Source organism: Megalops cyprinoides, chromosome 5 (assembly GCF_013368585.1).
Source record: "Megalops cyprinoides isolate fMegCyp1 chromosome 5, fMegCyp1.pri, whole genome shotgun sequence".
In the NCBI taxonomy this organism is placed as follows: domain Eukaryota; kingdom Metazoa; phylum Chordata; class Actinopteri; order Elopiformes; family Megalopidae; genus Megalops; species Megalops cyprinoides.
This window is the reverse complement of record NC_050587.1, coordinates 40,652,501-40,669,758: the sequence shown is the minus strand read 5'-3', so window position 1 is coordinate 40,669,758 and position 17,258 is coordinate 40,652,501. Positions and strand designations below refer to the sequence as shown.

The window sequence follows — 17,258 nt, the reverse complement described above, 5'->3', positions numbered from 1 at the left end:
CACTCACCGGATCTCCAGCTGGTGGGGATCTGTACGGTGCACAGGTCGTCGGAGGACTCGTCGGTGGAGGTGCCGATGAAGTCGAAGTTGAGACAGTTGTGCGCCAGTTTGAGGAGCTGCATGAGCAGGCCGTGCTGACTCTCATCGTTCAGATTCAGGTTCTTCCCCGAGGCCTGCGGGGACACACACATGCGCACACACACACACACACACACACACACACACACACACACAGTTCTTAGTGTTACACACACTACAGACACAGACTGTCACACACACACACCACCATTTTGCAGGTGGTACTAAGGGCTGGTTCAGCACGGCTCTCCCTCACCTGTTTCAGCAGGTTGCAGGACAGGGTGAAGATGTCGAAGAGGGAGGAGTCTCTGAACGATGATGCGATCTTCCTGTGTTTGGTCAGGGGGTGTGTGGCGTCTGCCTGCAGGCAGCACAGGAGTGTTAGAGGAAACACCGACGCAGACACAGCACTAACACCTCCCTGCACTTAAACATTCCTCGAACAGCTCACAGCTGTGCCGTTTTACAGTACAGAGGTACAAAGTAACATCACTCTCCTTGATAAATGCGCTAATACTTTTACAAGAACTGCCGGGAAGGGTAAAGAGTTCCAACTGATTTCTGATTTCAGGTCTCTGTGCCGATATGCTTAGATTAATTAACGTGACTAAACATAAAGGACACAGCTACACCCAGTACAGCTATTAGCCCCACGGGCTCGTCTGTTTGGTGTGAAATGATTGGCTCAGCGGTTAATACGCTGTCATGTCACTCTGCCAAGCAGCTGCCACACAGAAGCTCCACGACTGCAGTTACGCTGTTAAAAGGCCCTTCTTCCATTTCCATTTCCATTGTGAGCTGCAGACATTATGCTGTGATGTATTAACGTATTACACATGTAACTCATATCAACAGAGCTGCTGGGAACCTAAGCCTTTTAAAATATATAATTTCATGAATTTCAATGAAATTTTTTAAACCCTAAATAATCTTGGAACAGCAGAGGAATCCACCAAAAATCATGAATAATTATTTATGTCGAAATAGGAATTATGAGCCAGCCTGGTCCCAGCTCTACAGTGGGAAAGGCTGAATGTGAACCAATCACATACCACTGTAGAGAGTAGAAGACACAACCCACAACACATTTTTTTGATGGGGTTTCCTGGCTACCAAATGCTCAGGTTGATCCAACCCGCACCCCTGTCCAGCTATAATGTTAAAGCCATGTCTGTAGTCCTAGCCACCAAGTTACTAAGTTACACAGATTCTGAGACTTCCCAGATGTGCCACAGGATTTCAGAAGAGCATTTTCTATCCTTTCCCTAAGAGTACTGTTCTTCTACGCAAAGCCACACATCAGATGAGCTGCTACCAGAGAGCATAAACACACATTAACCATGTTAAAGTGCCCCCCCCCCGTTTAGGCTGAGAAACGTTACAAACACCCCATGTGTTGCCCCCTCCCCGGCACGGAGGGCCTCTGTCCAGAACAAGCTTTTAGGACAGGCATCATTCAGGGCAAATTTTTTTTTGCTGTTGACCAATCAGAAGCCTTAATACGGTCAGTCATGCCGTTCAGTTTATTTTTATTTTTCACTTCGCACCCTGACTCCCTTTGTAGCACCCAGACTCAGGATTTTTAACGCTTCTGAGGTATTTTGATTCGTTTGTTACGCTTGTCCTAAAATCGCCATATGGACAGAAGGCTGAACCTTCCCATGGACGCATTTCTTCAAGTAAATGAGCAAATGCTGCGGTTCCGCCTTCCAGGTAATTAAATACAAAAGAAAATGCCATATAGTACAAGACACTTATTTCAAGGCGGTACTCTTTATACAGGAAGGCAGAACCACTCCAACAGGCTCCTCTCAGACTGAGGGGAGCATCTGCGAATATCAAAGCTTTACTGTCACTATTTTACACACAGGTGAAACAAGCCCGGCAGCCTCTTCTCGTCATCTCTTTTATTATTTTATCATTTTAAAAAGACACGACAGCTGGGGGAACACAATGGGGTGGAGGTAATGGATTCTGCATTCCTGAAACGCTTCTCTGAACGCTCTGTTCTGCTCTCTGGCCAGCAGATGGGGGAAACTAAAGGAGGAAGAAAGAGCCTTACCCGCAAGCAAAGCAGCGCGAGCGCTCACACAGCAGAGGATGATGGGAAAAAACATCACTTACGTCAGACAGGAGCGCCGAGGAACTTACTTGGTTAATCTCATTGGTTAGCTGGGAAAGAATAGTAACTCCTATGATGCAGTGCTCAACACTGTCCTGTAACGACACACAGACAGACGGACACACAGACAGACAGACGGACCCTGTGGTTAGTGCGAGAGCCTCAGAAGACCTCTGTGAGTACAGACACACAGATGCTCCACTGGGCCAGGAACCACACTGACCTCTGCACGCTTCCTGGACGCAAGACCTGACCACCACAGGTCGCCATATTTGGGGGCTCAGCCGAGCTCCTCCTGGCTGCTACCCGACCCCCACCGAACCCCACGCACATCAGAAGGAGGAAGAGGAGGAGGAGGAGGAGGGGAGAGGGGGTACCTGCAGGAAGCGGGTGACGTCGGCGATGACGTTGCGGAACACATAGTCCTCCTTCTGGCAGTCGAACCAGCCCAGCTTGGTGATGCGTGCGTGCAGCTGGATCAGAGCCTGCGTGACGAAGGCCGCCAGCTTCGGCCGCGTCGCCAGGTAATTCAGCACATAGTTCCCTGGGGAGAGAGGCGGGGTTAGTGAGAGCGCCAAAACCGCCGGCCAATCAAACCGAGACGGCTCCCATTCACATCAGACCTTTCCCAAGACATTTTAATAACACTTTAAGGATATATTTTTGATCTTTAATACATTTTGAGCAATACAAATTCTGTACTCTTCTTTTCATGGAACAGTAGGAAATTTTACAGGATGAAAGCATTTTCAAGCACCATGGGACGACATTTAATCAAAACTGAAAAACAAACACAGAATCAAGCCATTCCCACGGATACACTCACGCGCCAACCAGCACCATTTCACCAATGCCGATTTCTCGATCAGACAGGTTTACCACTTCAGTCCCAAAACAAACAAAAAGCTATCTGCACAAGCAGGACGGCCTGTTGGTCAGTTTACTCTAAGCACATCCTCTCTGATGCGTTTGCCGAAAACCTCACAGGTGCAGAACCTTTATCAGCGTCAGTCAGTCTGAAGCACTGCAGTGTCTGGTGCGGCAGTGTCGTCTTCTCCTGGGTCACCACACACAGACAATCCCGAACGCAGGGATGACATGAGCGTTTAATGAGCGTTTAACATGAGCAATCAGAGAACAGAAACCCTGCTGCTTACAGGAATCTCACAGCACATTTCGTCATATAGAGCTGCCATCCACACAGCCAGCCGCGCAGACAGCATGCTGTCTGTCTGCTGCAGGCTACGTCTGCTGCCCCCCCCCAGGAGAACCCTGCGACTCACGGATGTCAATGCGCTGCTCCAGTGGGAGAGGGTTGCTGGTGCGTGACACCAGTTTGGAAAGACATGTGGCGGCCAGCAGCTGGGAATAAGAGGACTGAAACATAGAGAAACAGCGTCAGGATCCAGTCGCAGCCACACGCAAAACATACAGATTCCATCCAATCAAAGGGAGAGATCTGCACCTACGCAAGTATGCCATTAAGTGTGGACCTGTGCTCCCACACAACCGGGAAGCACGTTTCCAAGCAGACAGGAAATTAATTCCCAAAGACAGGAAGCACGTTCCCACAGACAGGAAGCACGTTCCCACACAGACAGGAAGCACATTCCCACAGACAGGAAGCACATTCCCACAGACAGGAAGCACACCCCCACAGACAGGAAGCACACTCCCACACAGACAGGAAGCACACTCCCACACAGACAGGAAGCACACTCCCACAGACAGGAACAGACAGGAAGCACACTCCCACAGACAGGAAGCACACTCCCACACAGACAGGAAGCACGTTCCCACACAGACAGGAAGCACATTCCCACAGACAGGAAGCACATTCCCACAGACAGGAAGCACATTCCCACAGACAGGAAGCACACTCCCACAGACAGGAAGCACACTCCCACAGACAGGAAGCACACTCCCACAGACAGGAAGCACATTCCCACAGACAGGAAGCATGGTCCCACACAGACAGGAAGTGAGCTAGGCACTCACGCTGCCTCTCTCCAGGAGGAGCTGGCACTTGCTCAGGCAGTCGGGGCTGTTGGTGAACTCCACCAGGGCCTTCTCCGCCTGCAGCCTCGTCGATGTGTCCGTGCTCTCATACAGCTGTTTGCACAGGATCTCCAGCTGAGCCAGACTCTGCAAGACACAAACACACACGCACGCGCACACACACACACACACACACGCACGCACGCACGCACGCACGCACGCACGCACGCACGCACGCACGCACGCACGCACGCACGCACGCACGCAAACACACACACACACACGCACGCACACACACACACGCACGCACACACACACACGCCGCAAGCAAACACACACGCACACACACACTAATCAGATAAAAACATTTTTAGAAAAAGTGCCGTCGTCCACGCTCTCAGGTTTCGGACTTCCGCACAATCGCGCCGCCTCCATTCTGTCGGATGGATCAATACGGTTTTGCCAACATCGGTCTCTGAGTTATAAAATTTTACAGAAATGTCAACACTAGATAAACAATGCAGGAAGGAAACAGCTGAGAAACAGATATCGGCTATCCTATCGGTAACAGCTCAGTCTGGTCTCCACAAAGTCAGTTGCAGTCCCCAAAACAAGACATTTTCCGCCAACATCGTCGAAGACGTACAGAAACAAACGATTGCTGGCTGTGTCCTGACTGCCCAGAGACACAGAGAGGGGAAACGCTATCTAGCGTGGAGGCTAGCATCTCCCCGTGTGTGCGCCCAACGGATTCTCCTCAGACTGGCCCCACAGCGCCACGCACCAAACATGCCATCAGCTGGGAGGGTGTTGCCCTCCTGGGGGGCCAGTGTTTCGGATCCTACGAGATAAAACAGGAGCGAGGGGAGAGACAGACAGGGCTGCGAAAGAGTGATAAGGCTGGCTCTGCTCAGACACAGCAAGAGTCAACTAGGACTTTCTGTACTTTTTAAATTACATAACTAAAAGTGACCCACAATATTTTAATATGCACAACCATGCTTAAACGCCTGCTTACTTCAGAGAAATAAAAGTTCAAACTGTCAGGGGGTAAGGATGTTTCAAATGGAGATGGACTTTTATAAGATTCAGCAAGACAAGAATCCATCCTTGAGGTGGAATTACTCAACACCTGCCTGCATGAGGAACTGCGTTACACACAGATCCCAGGTCAGTTCCACCCCCAGATAACACGCACAAAGACGTCACTGACAAACTTCACAAGTGTTTTGACCAAAACAAGAACAGTGTTTTTTTAATTTACTGAGCCATATGATTGGCCATTGACAAATAATGACAGATGATGATGATCATCATCATCATCTGAAGATAAGCTGCTTACATTGGTCACCTACTTTCCCACATTCTTTGGTAAAAACACAAAAATACACAAAAACATATGAAATTCTGTAGCATAAATAATATAAAATCTACAAACATTTCAGGACTTCATCCGCCCTCGTAAAACAGCTGAATTCAACAACACACTTGAACCTTGTAACCCCCCCCCCCAACCTGCCCTTTCCTGCCCGTGACTGCTACCCACCTGCACCCTGCCCAAAGCTGGACTCAGGAGTGGGGAAGACATGTCACAGACAGGCCGATACAGTAACAGAAAATCTGCCAATCAGCAGACGTTGGCCATCCTCATTCTGAACACAGCATGAGCAGAGTAACGGGAGACCTGCACACCTGCAGACCTGCAGAGGCATCCGTTACCCACCGCCAGGCTCCGGCGGAGGCTGTGTAACCAGAGCATCCGTTACTCACTGCCAGGCTCCGGCGGAGTCTGTGTAACCAGACCTGGAAAAAGCTAAGAGTTACAGCTGACAGCCGACGGCAGGGGAAAAAAAGCAGAGTCACAATGACTACACGTGGAGGAAGGAAGTCCAGGTCAAAGGGCAAGTCGTCTCCGTGTTCTTAGGAAGCACTCAGACCAGACGCCTGCAGGCTGCACTCAGGAGACAAAGCACGTCTTACACACTCCCATCACAACCTGTGAGAAAGACTATCCAATTCTGCTCACCACATCTCAAAACTCTTACTGATTCAAAGTGGAAAAACAAAAGTGATATGGGATGTGGCAGTGTAGCATAGTGGTAAGGAGCAGGGCTCATAACTGAAAGATTGCTGGTTCAGTTCCCTGCTGGGGCACTGCTGCTGTACTGTTGAACGAGATACTTTTCTCAGACCCGCCTCAGTAAACATCCAGCTGTATAAATGCATAGCATGTAAAACTTTAACCTATATAAGTCACTCTAGATAAGAGTGTTTACAAAATGGCACTAATATAATGTAACGTAATAGGACGTAAAGCATGCAATACTTTAACAATACAGAGCCAGTGTGAATATCTGTTACTACTGCAGGTAACTCAATATTCACACTTATGCTTTACATCGCATATAGTATGAAAAAGATCTGAATTTTTACTCTCACCCATTATATCCACATGTTTCACATCAAACTTTTACTCCTTGATAAGCAGGGAGATAACAGCCAGATAAAGGAAAAGCAGCACACCGAGAATATGAAGGAATCCGCCCCTGAGATATCATCAGGTGTCGGGCCAGCGTCCAAAAGAAAACGAAAGCTTGCCCGTTAATGAACTCACACGGTGCTCCTGGCTAGCTTTCCTCAAATCTCAAGAAAAAATAAGGGTCTCCGAAAACATATTTTAGCGATATCATTTGGAACGCCAGTTAAGAGGAAACTGGAAGCCAATTCAGGCTGTCCTAATGAAATGTAGTTTTATAACTCTCTAGTTAGCTTCCCAGCGATCCTTGCGTCACCGCGTAGAACATTAGAAACACTATCTATGTAAACATTCTCCTACAGTTTTTTTTTTTTTTTTTTTAGAAAATTACCCCCGTATTTAGGTACGTATTAATGCTGAACTGCTCAGCTGTACAACGGGTACGGACTGAAGCATGTCAGTTTTTACTGCAAGTGGTCGCTCACCCACTGTAAGAGCTGGCTAGCCACCCGGTACAGGGAAATGGAGCTGCTAAACGCTGACAGCAAGCAAGCTAACAAGAAACTAGAAGGAAACAGTGACAGACAGAAGAAACTGTGTCCCGGAGCCATTTCATTCCCCTCACTGAGCAGTGCGTTATCACTTGTGTTTTGTTACCCAACTATCTGGCCAGCAAAGGCCTAATACAATACTGAGCTAACCGGCTAGCCGGCTGCCTGCATGTGACATGCTACAACTTTCGATATATTCTTTAAAGAAGAAACCTGTAAAAAAAGCAGCCAGCACGCAACACCCACCGGGCTAGTTGTATTGTTGTTTGGTCGTTTTTTTAATACTCAATTTGAGACGTAGGTAATGTCAAGAGTTACAGGACGCACGTGAAAGTTGGTAATGCTAAATGGGTAGCTACTAGCTAGCTAACTAATAAGATTACAGGTTTGACAGCCTAGCCCTTAGCTAAATCAGCAGAATTGGGTTTTATTTCGGACGGTCATCATCGAAATCAAGAGCTACACTGCGCACCCATTAATTCAATGCTTTATATGTGTTTAGCTAGCTACAGCTGAGGGACACTGCTACCCATCTTGCAGCTAAAGCTTTAGCCACATCCTTGGGTGCACTGCTTTGCGCCGGTCAATTGCGGATTTCCTGCCTATGTGCTAGCCGGTTACCCTCCCTGACCGTTCATATCGTTTTCGGCATTAGCAAGCCACCATGTTACAAACAAAATCGTTCTAATGGTCAATTAAATCCGATGTAATCCAATGACAATGTTGTGGAATATTAGCTAGATGGCTTTGATGCGATTGCTTGGCTGGCGTAAGTTTGCGTGTTGCTGATGGCTAGCCAAATAAACCTGTCATTGCAGACGAGGCTAGCAGGATCTCAAAGTCAACTCGCTAGCTGCTCAATCCCAGAAGTAGTTAGCTGCTTAGCAAACATGCAACTGAATTTTGACCTGCAGCCGAGCGATGGCACAGGCGGTGTGCATGTGGCAAGCAGAGTTTGGATTTTTCTCTAATTCCCCAAACTAACAACAGGCCAAAGCGTTGGATAGCTAGCTTCACGGGGTCTTGTTCACATCGTACTGAAAACAGTCTCTCTTACACGTCTAGCCATTACAACGTAACAGTGGTAGAGTCGAGGTGTCATGCCCCTGCGCCAAACAGAAATGTTTTTTTCTTATTCTCATTACCCAGTTGTAACGCATCTGAAGCAATGGGCATGACAGGCCACAAGTCAACATCCTCTGATGGTCGCCACCACAATAGTGCACACTAACCTGCATTTTTGTCAAATTCTTTAATGCATCAAGACGCTATTTTTTACGGCTGCTTTCAAATCCCCAAATACGTCAAGCGCATCATCCAGATTATATTTACACATTATCAAAACATAAGCCTCCAGTTACCTGCACATGATCCGCCATTTTGCTCCATTCATGCTCCTCTCACTCCCCCCGGCACAGAGCATGCGCGCAAATGCCCAAATTCTATTGCACACTTACGCAATTAGCGCACGCTACTTTCGCATTCGAGGATGCTACGCATTTTTTAAGAATACGACCTCGCACGAAATATTCTTTGCCTCAGCGTCAATAGCGGGTCTTTGTTTACATGGCTCTTAAAGGGAAATCTCATATTCCGACGGGTGGCTAGTTTGGTGTTTTGGGTTGTATCTTGTCGCAACCAGTAAACTCGGTTATGGCAGACAATGTGGAAAATTAGTGGACAAATTTCAGATTAAACTGAATTCAGACCATAACAGATTTCATTTATTATTGAACATTTCGTTGCTTAGAACATGGCATGCAGCTGTATCTATGTTTCGTGTTTATAGGCCTACTACCATCTGGATTATGCACTGTAAAGTTTATAGTGAACTTGAACATTGCAGTTTAATTATAATTGTTCTTGCTAGACAGAGTCCTTAAATAGCACTTGGCATTTTCAATTAGAACCAATTAAGTAAACTGTAAATAAACTGTAACTAGTATCCTGCAAAAAAATGGATTACGATCAGATGTACTTCTGTTGTTCTCGCATATGTCTATCGTCATAAACCGTTGCAGTCAGCTGGAGCTGACGTGTTGTGCGAGGTAATCCTGGAACAGAATGCGTGTCGCTGTCTCTTTGAGACACATTGTGCTGCCGCTGCGTGGGACACAAACAAAAATACATTTCAGGCAGCTACAAAACTACCGATGGAGGGTGTTCTATGGAGAAGCGCTCCCGGTACCGCGCCGGGAGACGCTGCTCATTCGCACAGACAGCAGCTGTCTCGCTTGCCTGATGGTCTGCGTGTGAGCGGCACGTTTGGCCGATATCATGTGCGTGCCCGCGCCCGGCATTCGCTGTTTTACTTTGTTATTGTGGTATCTGTTATAACGAGGCCTGACCTTAATTAGCAAATGCAATTAGGTACTAAATAAATATTAATTTGGTGGAAAGAGCCCTGAATTTGCACTTTTCTCGCCGATACAGTTCGTTTACATAATAGCCTACTTACAATCGATACCTCTCTGGAGATTTAAACTCCAGATCAGGATACAATTAACATCTTAATCACGGCTAATAAACGTAGCACTCAGCTGCAATACATTTGCATGCCGCGGTTCGGATCAGGGTTGAGAGACACGGGAGTAAGACGCGGGATCATCCGTCTGGCTGACAGGATGTTCTGTGTCCCAGTCGGCCTGCTGACTGTCTGACTTGTTCCACGTCTCAAATCCCATAAGCAGTAACTTTCCGACAAAGGCCAGCAGGTGTAAATCTTAGTCACCCCGCTCTGCTACTCGGTTGCCCTGAAGCTTAGACTATCTTTGCGGCAAAACGTTTGCACTTTTCAGATCACCATAAAGTTGGAAATCTGCAGGGCAGGGGGTGGGTGCGCTGATGATGCAGATGTCCTATTTTAGGATCCTGTTTAGAATCGTTTCTAAACAATTTGTGAAAAACGCTTTCCAAAATATGTCACGGCACAAGCAGTTAGAGGCTACTACAGCATTGCAGCTGTGTGAAAGGTGTGTTAGGGGTATTCAATTAACTTGTCTACTTTGGTACACTTCAAAAACTGGCAAAATAAGACAATTTTTATCTAATCCTTTAGTACAGGCAAAATTGCAGCATGCAAACTTAATAAGACATTCCTTTGATGCAAAATTACGCTTCCCAATATTGTAGAAAAACGGGAAATGCCTAATGTAGTTTACAATAAGCGCTAAAATTTGATTTTCTATCAGTGTAAATATTTTACGACAGAATAATGCTCAGGTCCGTAAATCTTTATATGATACTGACATCTTGTGGTGAAACTGGCCATATGTATAACGCGTCTCATATTTCCTGGTAAACCCGCGTTCCGGGGACAAAATCGTTCTGTACCAGCGCTCCGTAAAAACTCCGCTCGTAAGAAACAAGCAGTCCACAACATGCAATATGGTAATCCACAGAGAACAATGGCAAACAAGGAAGGAACGAAGGAACGAAGGAAGGAACGAAGGAAGCCCCGTCTGAGTTCTAACCATAGTCTTAAGAGCAATGAAAGAAATGCAGCAGGTGAGAGTATTTATTTAATGAAGGATTCTATAAAAATACAGGATACTTACCTAAGAACTTAGCTAAGGTCAAAATACAATTCATTAAGAGAAATACCCAGTTAAAACATAAATGTTCATTGTACCCCTTCATTTGGAATTGCTCTTTTAAGAATAAATCGCTTATAAGAGTACAATTATCCTGGAGGGATGCCATTCTCGGGAGCGAGGAGGGAGTGCAGTGGAGAGAACTGTGTTATTAAACTTGATTTCGAAAATGTGATTCAATGCAAGGATACAGGTAACGGGTCTGCAGAATCTCCCGAAGCATTTCTGTCAAACCAAATGTCTGAAATCATTGACGTTAGTGTAAAGATTTGGTGTCCTACATCATGGCTCAGCGTCTTTTTTTTTATTAAAAACAAATTAATTCTGTCTGCATTTTGCAGAATGCTTCGTTCTGTATATGTTTAGTATTGGTCCTCATTGGTCAGTATTTAGCACAGATCCTGGTTTTGTCTGTATTTTCCCACCCTCTGGACGGTGAGCCTATCTCTGCACATCTGTGGGTATCTCTCCCTCCTGTTTCTCATAGCTGTCAGGCTGAGGAGTCCTTTCACTTGTGCTCTCAGGAAGTCTTTGGATAATGTATCTGGTGCATTGCATTATTCACTTGCTTACAATAACACTCACTGATTTTCTTTTTTTCTTCTTTGGAGCAGCTGGAGTCAACTGATGTGTACCAGCAGAGCTTTGTATGCTGTAGGCCTGAGGGGAAATTGGGGGGGGGGGGGGGGGGGGGGGGGCGGCATGGAACTGCTGCTGTTTTTTAACTTCCCCTGATTGGCTCCCGAGTGGCTCAGTGGGCGGGGCTCTTGTTCCAAGAACAAGCTCATCGCAACAGCCTGGGTTCAGTTCCAGCCATGTCATTAGCCACCTACAGCTGAGAGAGTGGAGAGAAATGACACCCTGTCCACTGTGCGCAAGCTCACACGTTCAGCAAAAGGAGGACAAGCTTCTCTAAACAGACCAGATCCAACAGGCAGAGGCTTGTGTATTTGAGCAGCAGTCAGGCTGGTTATTGTCCCCTGGGTCATTTTCAGATGCAGGCAAACATAGGCTGCCACCTTAAAACAGCAAAACACTAAGTCGGTCTACCACGTATGATTTCCAGAGGGTAAGTTATGTCGAGTCCCAGTAAGTTTCTAACAACGTTCGATCAGCAGCGGAAGAGAGAGCAGTTGCCGTTTTCTAGTCTTCTCTCCACGTTAAGCCCCTATGTCGTTTTTCTTCATGTGATTTAAGAGAACGCTTGATGACTCATGCTCTCTCATGAAAGGCAGCATTGCACAGAGTCTGAGAAGCACTTCTCCCTCAGTCTGTAGAAATAACCTCTGTGACCGCTGACGAACCCGGACCCCGTGACTGACACCATGTGAAACACTGGAATATCACTGTCAAAGAAATTTCACTTCTTTCTGTCAAAGAATGACTTAAGTTAAACCTTAGTCTTAAAGAACTGTAACTCCATAGGAGGAAAAACATTTTTTTGTATATTTAAAAAAATCTGACAAAATACAACAGCTATACTGTATGGATGGCTGTAGTGGTTCAGTATCTGAGTGGCTAATTGGCTAACCCTGTTGAACACACCTCGCAAGTTGCTCTGGGTAAGAGTGTCTGCCAATGAATACACGGAAAATGTAAATGATGTACCATGCTATAATCATACACTAAATGAGCCTATAACCAAGTGCATGGCTGCTTGGTATATCATAAATAATACAGGACATAGTCACACTGACATAAATTTGACAAAGACAAAACCACAGCTGGAGTGACTTCAATATCTCCACCATGTTATCTGCTGATCACACCCACCTCAAGCAAGACTATATGTTTAGCAACCTAAGGAAGTAAGGAAGGCCTTACTGGTCTGGCTGCTCACATGTACAGTGTATGGGACAGTTTATATATCAGATTAGCCAGTTCCTGTCTGGTCTGAGAACAAGGTCAAAGTCACTGCACTTGTCTGACCACACAATGAATAAAGAGTGGCTGTGAAATTACATTTTCATTGGCTAATGCCATATGAGTGGTACTGCACATCTGTACACACACACACACACACACTCATGCGGACACACACAGACACAGACACACACACACACACACACACACACACCCATTTAGAGCACAGTTTACAGGAAGTATGATCATTGGGGAACTTGTGGCCTGGGTGTCACTGTGTCACAGACGTCACCCGCTCAGAGCTCGGAGGACTGCGGGGACAGCCAGTGGCCCCGGTGAGGGCGCGAGGCAGCACAGAGCGGGGCACCATGGAGGAGGACATCAGGAAGAGGGGCATGCTGTACATGCAACAGCAGAAGTTTGGGAAGGTGAGACTGCACTCCTCTCTGACAGCTCTCAGCTCACTAACCACAGCCTAACAGCGCGGGAGATAGAGATCTCTCCCACAGCGCTCAAATTCTGCTCTGAACTCTTCTGCTTTTCCAGGCAAACACACGGCTTTGTTGATTTAAAATTTATTTAAAAATCACTTATTTTAATTGCACATGTGAAACGCAAGTGGTATTTCAGATATGGCTCTCTCTGCCCAGCAGTAGTAAACTAAAATTAAGACTTTAAAAAATGTGAAAACATTATGGAACAGCACAGCATTCCACACTGATATTTTTCAGCATTTGTGGCTAATTCTGGTATGCAAAGAGGTGGAATGGTATCTCTGAGGTTATTCTATTCTTACAATGTAATGACGAAAACATTGATTTCATTTAAACTGGCAGCCTGAATGAAAGTTTATTTCCATACAGTTTTTTCCAAAGGTTTGGCTTTGCACTGTAATCTGTTTCACACTGTTCCAAATCAATCCAAGCTTTGGATTGATAATTTATAATGCTGTTGGATTTGTTGAAATGATGATGAAGTTGGTCCACTGTGATGTACTGAAATGTGTTTTCTTTAACAGCCTTGGCTGTCCCCTCATTAAAATACAGTTTGTATGAGTAATATGCACTGTATGCTCACTACAGTAACAAGGACTAATTCTTCAGGAATAAGGAGCACACTGCTCTGGTACTCACACTCTGATGTGTGCTGCTTTTCTTATGTAAGAATTTAAAAGGGTCTGCTTTCTGCCGTCTTCCTCATTTTTTATTTAACATGTGTATTTAAAATGGGCTCAGAATGAAACCCTCTGTGAGGGTTCAGTATGTGATAATTCATTGCCAATTAATGAATTACTGAAAATGTAAGTACGTATGAGGTTTTAATTGGATGTATTAAACACACACAAGTGGGTGGCCCTTACAAGCTCTAGGCTCTGATCCAGTAGCAGTCTTTGCATAAAACCAAAGACAACCATTACTGTATGTAAAAGAAGATCCAGAACTGATCCAAAAACAGCGAGAAGAGAAGATTCTGTCTGCGTGGCATTTATGGAGGATCAAACCAAACCGTTTCATTTACATGTATCCATCTGGCGGACACTCTTAACCAGAGTGAGGTTTTAGAAATGCATTCAGTAGGGTCAGGCTATTAACCACACAGCTGCTGAATTACTAGTGCCATCCTTTAAATGTGGTGCCACTGTGGGGAACACGGGCATAAAGGGTATAAGTGCTGTCTCAGGGCGCTCAACCTTACACCGTTACTGCTAATCTCCAGCTATCGTTTGGCCATAATGCTTTTACCACTGATCTTATACTTCTGCAAACGCTTGAAGTGCCACCAGGCTCACATCTTCTACCCTGAAATCACAATAAATTTCACTGCTATTCCAGCTTGTATTACTGTGACAGGATGGTGAGAGATCAGAGTTCAGAGTTCAGATGTAGCATGAATACTGTATGCGGGTTTTGAGTCTGTTCCAGAAGAAGGACAATGATCCTGCTGTTCTTACAGTTGTGGGAAGTTCATTCCATCGTTTGAAGGAAAGAGCAGGGAAGGCATGTGATCGAAATGAGCATCTCTTCTAGGAGGGGACTAAAAGGTGACCACACAGTGGTCTGGCAGGACAGTAGGGTGTGATGGAAGATTTTAAGTATAGGGGGGCTGTTTTTGCTACCGCTCATCAGATTAGAATCAGCTGAGTTTTAACTGAGGGGCACATTATAAAATTCTTGGTGGCTGCTGGTTTCATGGTGGAGCTGTGCATTTTGCGCTGATGAGGAGCCATTCTGATGTCCAGGCATATTTATGATGTCCGCACATGTGAAAATGCAGAACTAAAAGCTCTAAAAATAGACCTGCATTTTCCTTTTCCAGTAACTCGTCTGACAGACACTTTATTCACTTATTAGGAGATGTGCACACGCGCGAATCATAAGGCCACATGAACAGCATCAATGAAAATGTCAGTAACAAAAACAACAATGGTGTCGATGCATAACGAAATGCTACAACAGCCCAGTTACACTGCAGAAACTTACAAAGACAGGACTTTACACAAACAGAACCAAGAACTACTGTTCCACCGTGTAAAACAATGTTACACTAACCACAATGTGCCATGCAAAAAGGCAGGGTTTAGAGTGTGACTAAATAAATTAAATAAAATAGAGAACAGAGAATGAAATAGAGAATAAGATCACATTTGCCTTTAAGAAAGAAGCAGGCCGGAGATATTGGAACCGCTCTCTCTGCGTGACTGACAGCTTGTTTGGCTGAACCGCTCTTCTGGTAACCTAGCAACACCATGGAAAAGTTCACATCAAAAAGTTGCGAGGGTGGGGCGTTTGTCTTTTCTAGTTTTCGTTTTTCTACTTATTTCTGAATTTCTAATGGAAATGTTTTGATTTCAGAGATAACACTTACGAAAGTTAAAAGAGTGTACCAAGGAATCCACGCTCATACTGATCACCTTTTTAACAGTTGTTTCTCAATGCTTTTTAGCAAATGTTCTCCAAAATCAGTCCATTTTGGAATTTGTCGAATGTAGAATTTGGAATATCAATCTGATGGACTGTTATTTCATACCCCCGCATTACAGAAATGGAAAAAGGTGTGGTCACTGGTTTACGGGGACAGCAACTGCTCGGTGTCGCGGATGGAGCTGTTCGAATGCAAAGACGACGCCGACAGGTCGCGATCGGAGCGGAGTCGCACCAAGCGCGAGAGCAGGAGGGTGATCCGCGTCAGCGACTTCGTGCGCGTGTCGGAAGAAAGGGTGGGGGCGTGTCCGCGAGACTGCGGGGCTTTCCTCGTGGAGACCACCGAGAAGCGCTTCCTGTTCGCCGTCGAGACGTCAGAGCTGGACGACTGGGTCCGGACGCTGTGCGAGATCGCCTTCCCAGTAAGTTCGGTTCGTCAGCCCAGACGCAACCGTGCCCACATCCATCTACTGATGTACTAATCCAACTGCTTGTTGGCATATGACGGGCTGGCACTTTTGATTGAACCCAGGGGTTAACGTTAGATTAATAGTTTGTTTCAACTTAATGGTATGTTCCTGGCAGAATATTTTGTGTCATTCTTTGACCCTGTGGGTGAATTAATCACATCCTTCCCTTTAATACTTAACAAAACACTTACATTGCCACAAGTACTGCCCTGATGTTATCAGCAACCGTTAGGCATGATGGAGATGGTGTGTTTATGTTATCGGTGTGTTTTCTGATTGCTCATTGTAGATACAGATGGTTCTTAAACAGCTTCTGTTTCTGTGGGAATTCATATAAGGCCTCACTGCATCTGAAGCTCTGAATGTCCACATTGCAACAGACCTCCTGTCCCAGGGCAGCACTGAATCTGTCCCACAGAAATCTCCAGCAGAACCCTGTGAATGTACAGTGTGGACCCCTGATGGCTGTCCCCCCCACTTACTCCCCCCTCCCTCAGGTGAACCGCGGCAGGTCCAATGCCAACAGCAGCGTAGAGTCCGGGATGGTGGATAACTCCCTGTACATGAGCTCCACAGGTGAGTGGTCCTTCCTGCCACCCCTCACAAAACGTTTCGAACCCAAACACCCCCTTTCACAGTGATGTCCTGTGAAACCGGCCCGCGTCACCGCTGTAGTGGGAAGCAGGACTGAGGCCTAATGAGAGAGAGACAGGCTGGTCCCCGCAGCCCACAGCGGCCCACAGGACCTTGGAGGAAAGCGCTGCTGGCAGCGAAACGCCGGGCCTGACCCCGAGACGCCGTGTAGGCACCATGAAGCTGAAGTGAGACTGCCGGCTGTAAAAATAGAGCTGCCTCCACTTCCTGCTGCGCTGCTCTGAGCACCAGCCGCTGCGCCTCAGAGCATCTGCCTTAGCGCTGACTCCAGATCAGTATCGGCTCATTTGCCCCCATGCAGTAATGTGTAAGCTTGCAATTAGGGCAGATCCTGGACGAGTCTTTGGCTGGCAGAAGGTTTTCAAAAGATCTCTAATTGTAACTTTGACTAAAGAACAGATTACAAATCCACCAAGAGCAAAAAACAGCCACAAAAAAGAAAAAAAAAGACACTGAAACCTTTTAAGAAAATTTAAAGAATATTACCTTTCTCAGCCTTAGTTGTGTCTACAACTGCACCCCTTCGACACCT

The 17,258-nt window shown here is 46.1% G+C and overlaps 2 protein-coding genes across 6 annotated transcripts in view; one reads left to right on the top strand and one right to left on the bottom strand.

Moving 5' to 3' along the window:
• The window catches only part of LOC118777527 (exportin-7-like), a 21,734-nt gene extending 13,091 nt beyond the window's left edge, over positions 1-8,643 (bottom strand). The window contains exons 1-7 of one of the 5 annotated variants that reach the window (XM_036528553.1): positions 8,587-8,643; positions 4,199-4,345; positions 3,484-3,577; positions 2,578-2,744; positions 2,203-2,295; positions 335-439; positions 8-173 (exon numbers count right to left, since the gene is read on the bottom strand). In XM_036528553.1, coding sequence (XP_036384446.1) covers positions 8-173; positions 335-439; positions 2,203-2,295; positions 2,578-2,744; positions 3,484-3,577; positions 4,199-4,345; positions 8,587-8,604 — 790 coding nt within the window. In that variant the 5' untranslated portion in view covers positions 8,605-8,643. Of the gene's footprint in view, positions 1-7; positions 174-334; positions 440-2,202; positions 2,296-2,577; positions 2,745-3,483; positions 3,578-4,198; positions 4,346-4,844; positions 4,945-5,744; positions 6,244-8,586 lie in introns of those variants that run through there. The other 4 variants (XM_036528554.1, XM_036528552.1, XM_036528550.1 and 1 more) reach the window with 4 other exon arrangements.
• Positions 5,256-17,258, top strand: part of LOC118777528 (docking protein 2-like) — a 15,688-nt gene continuing 3,685 nt past the window's right edge. Inside the window, exons 1-4 of the mRNA XM_036528555.1 lie at positions 5,256-5,368; positions 12,967-13,109; positions 15,722-16,024; positions 16,570-16,648. Coding sequence (XP_036384448.1) covers positions 13,050-13,109; positions 15,722-16,024; positions 16,570-16,648 — 442 coding nt within the window. The 5' untranslated portion in view covers positions 5,256-5,368; positions 12,967-13,049. The remainder of the gene's footprint in view (positions 5,369-12,966; positions 13,110-15,721; positions 16,025-16,569; positions 16,649-17,258) is intronic.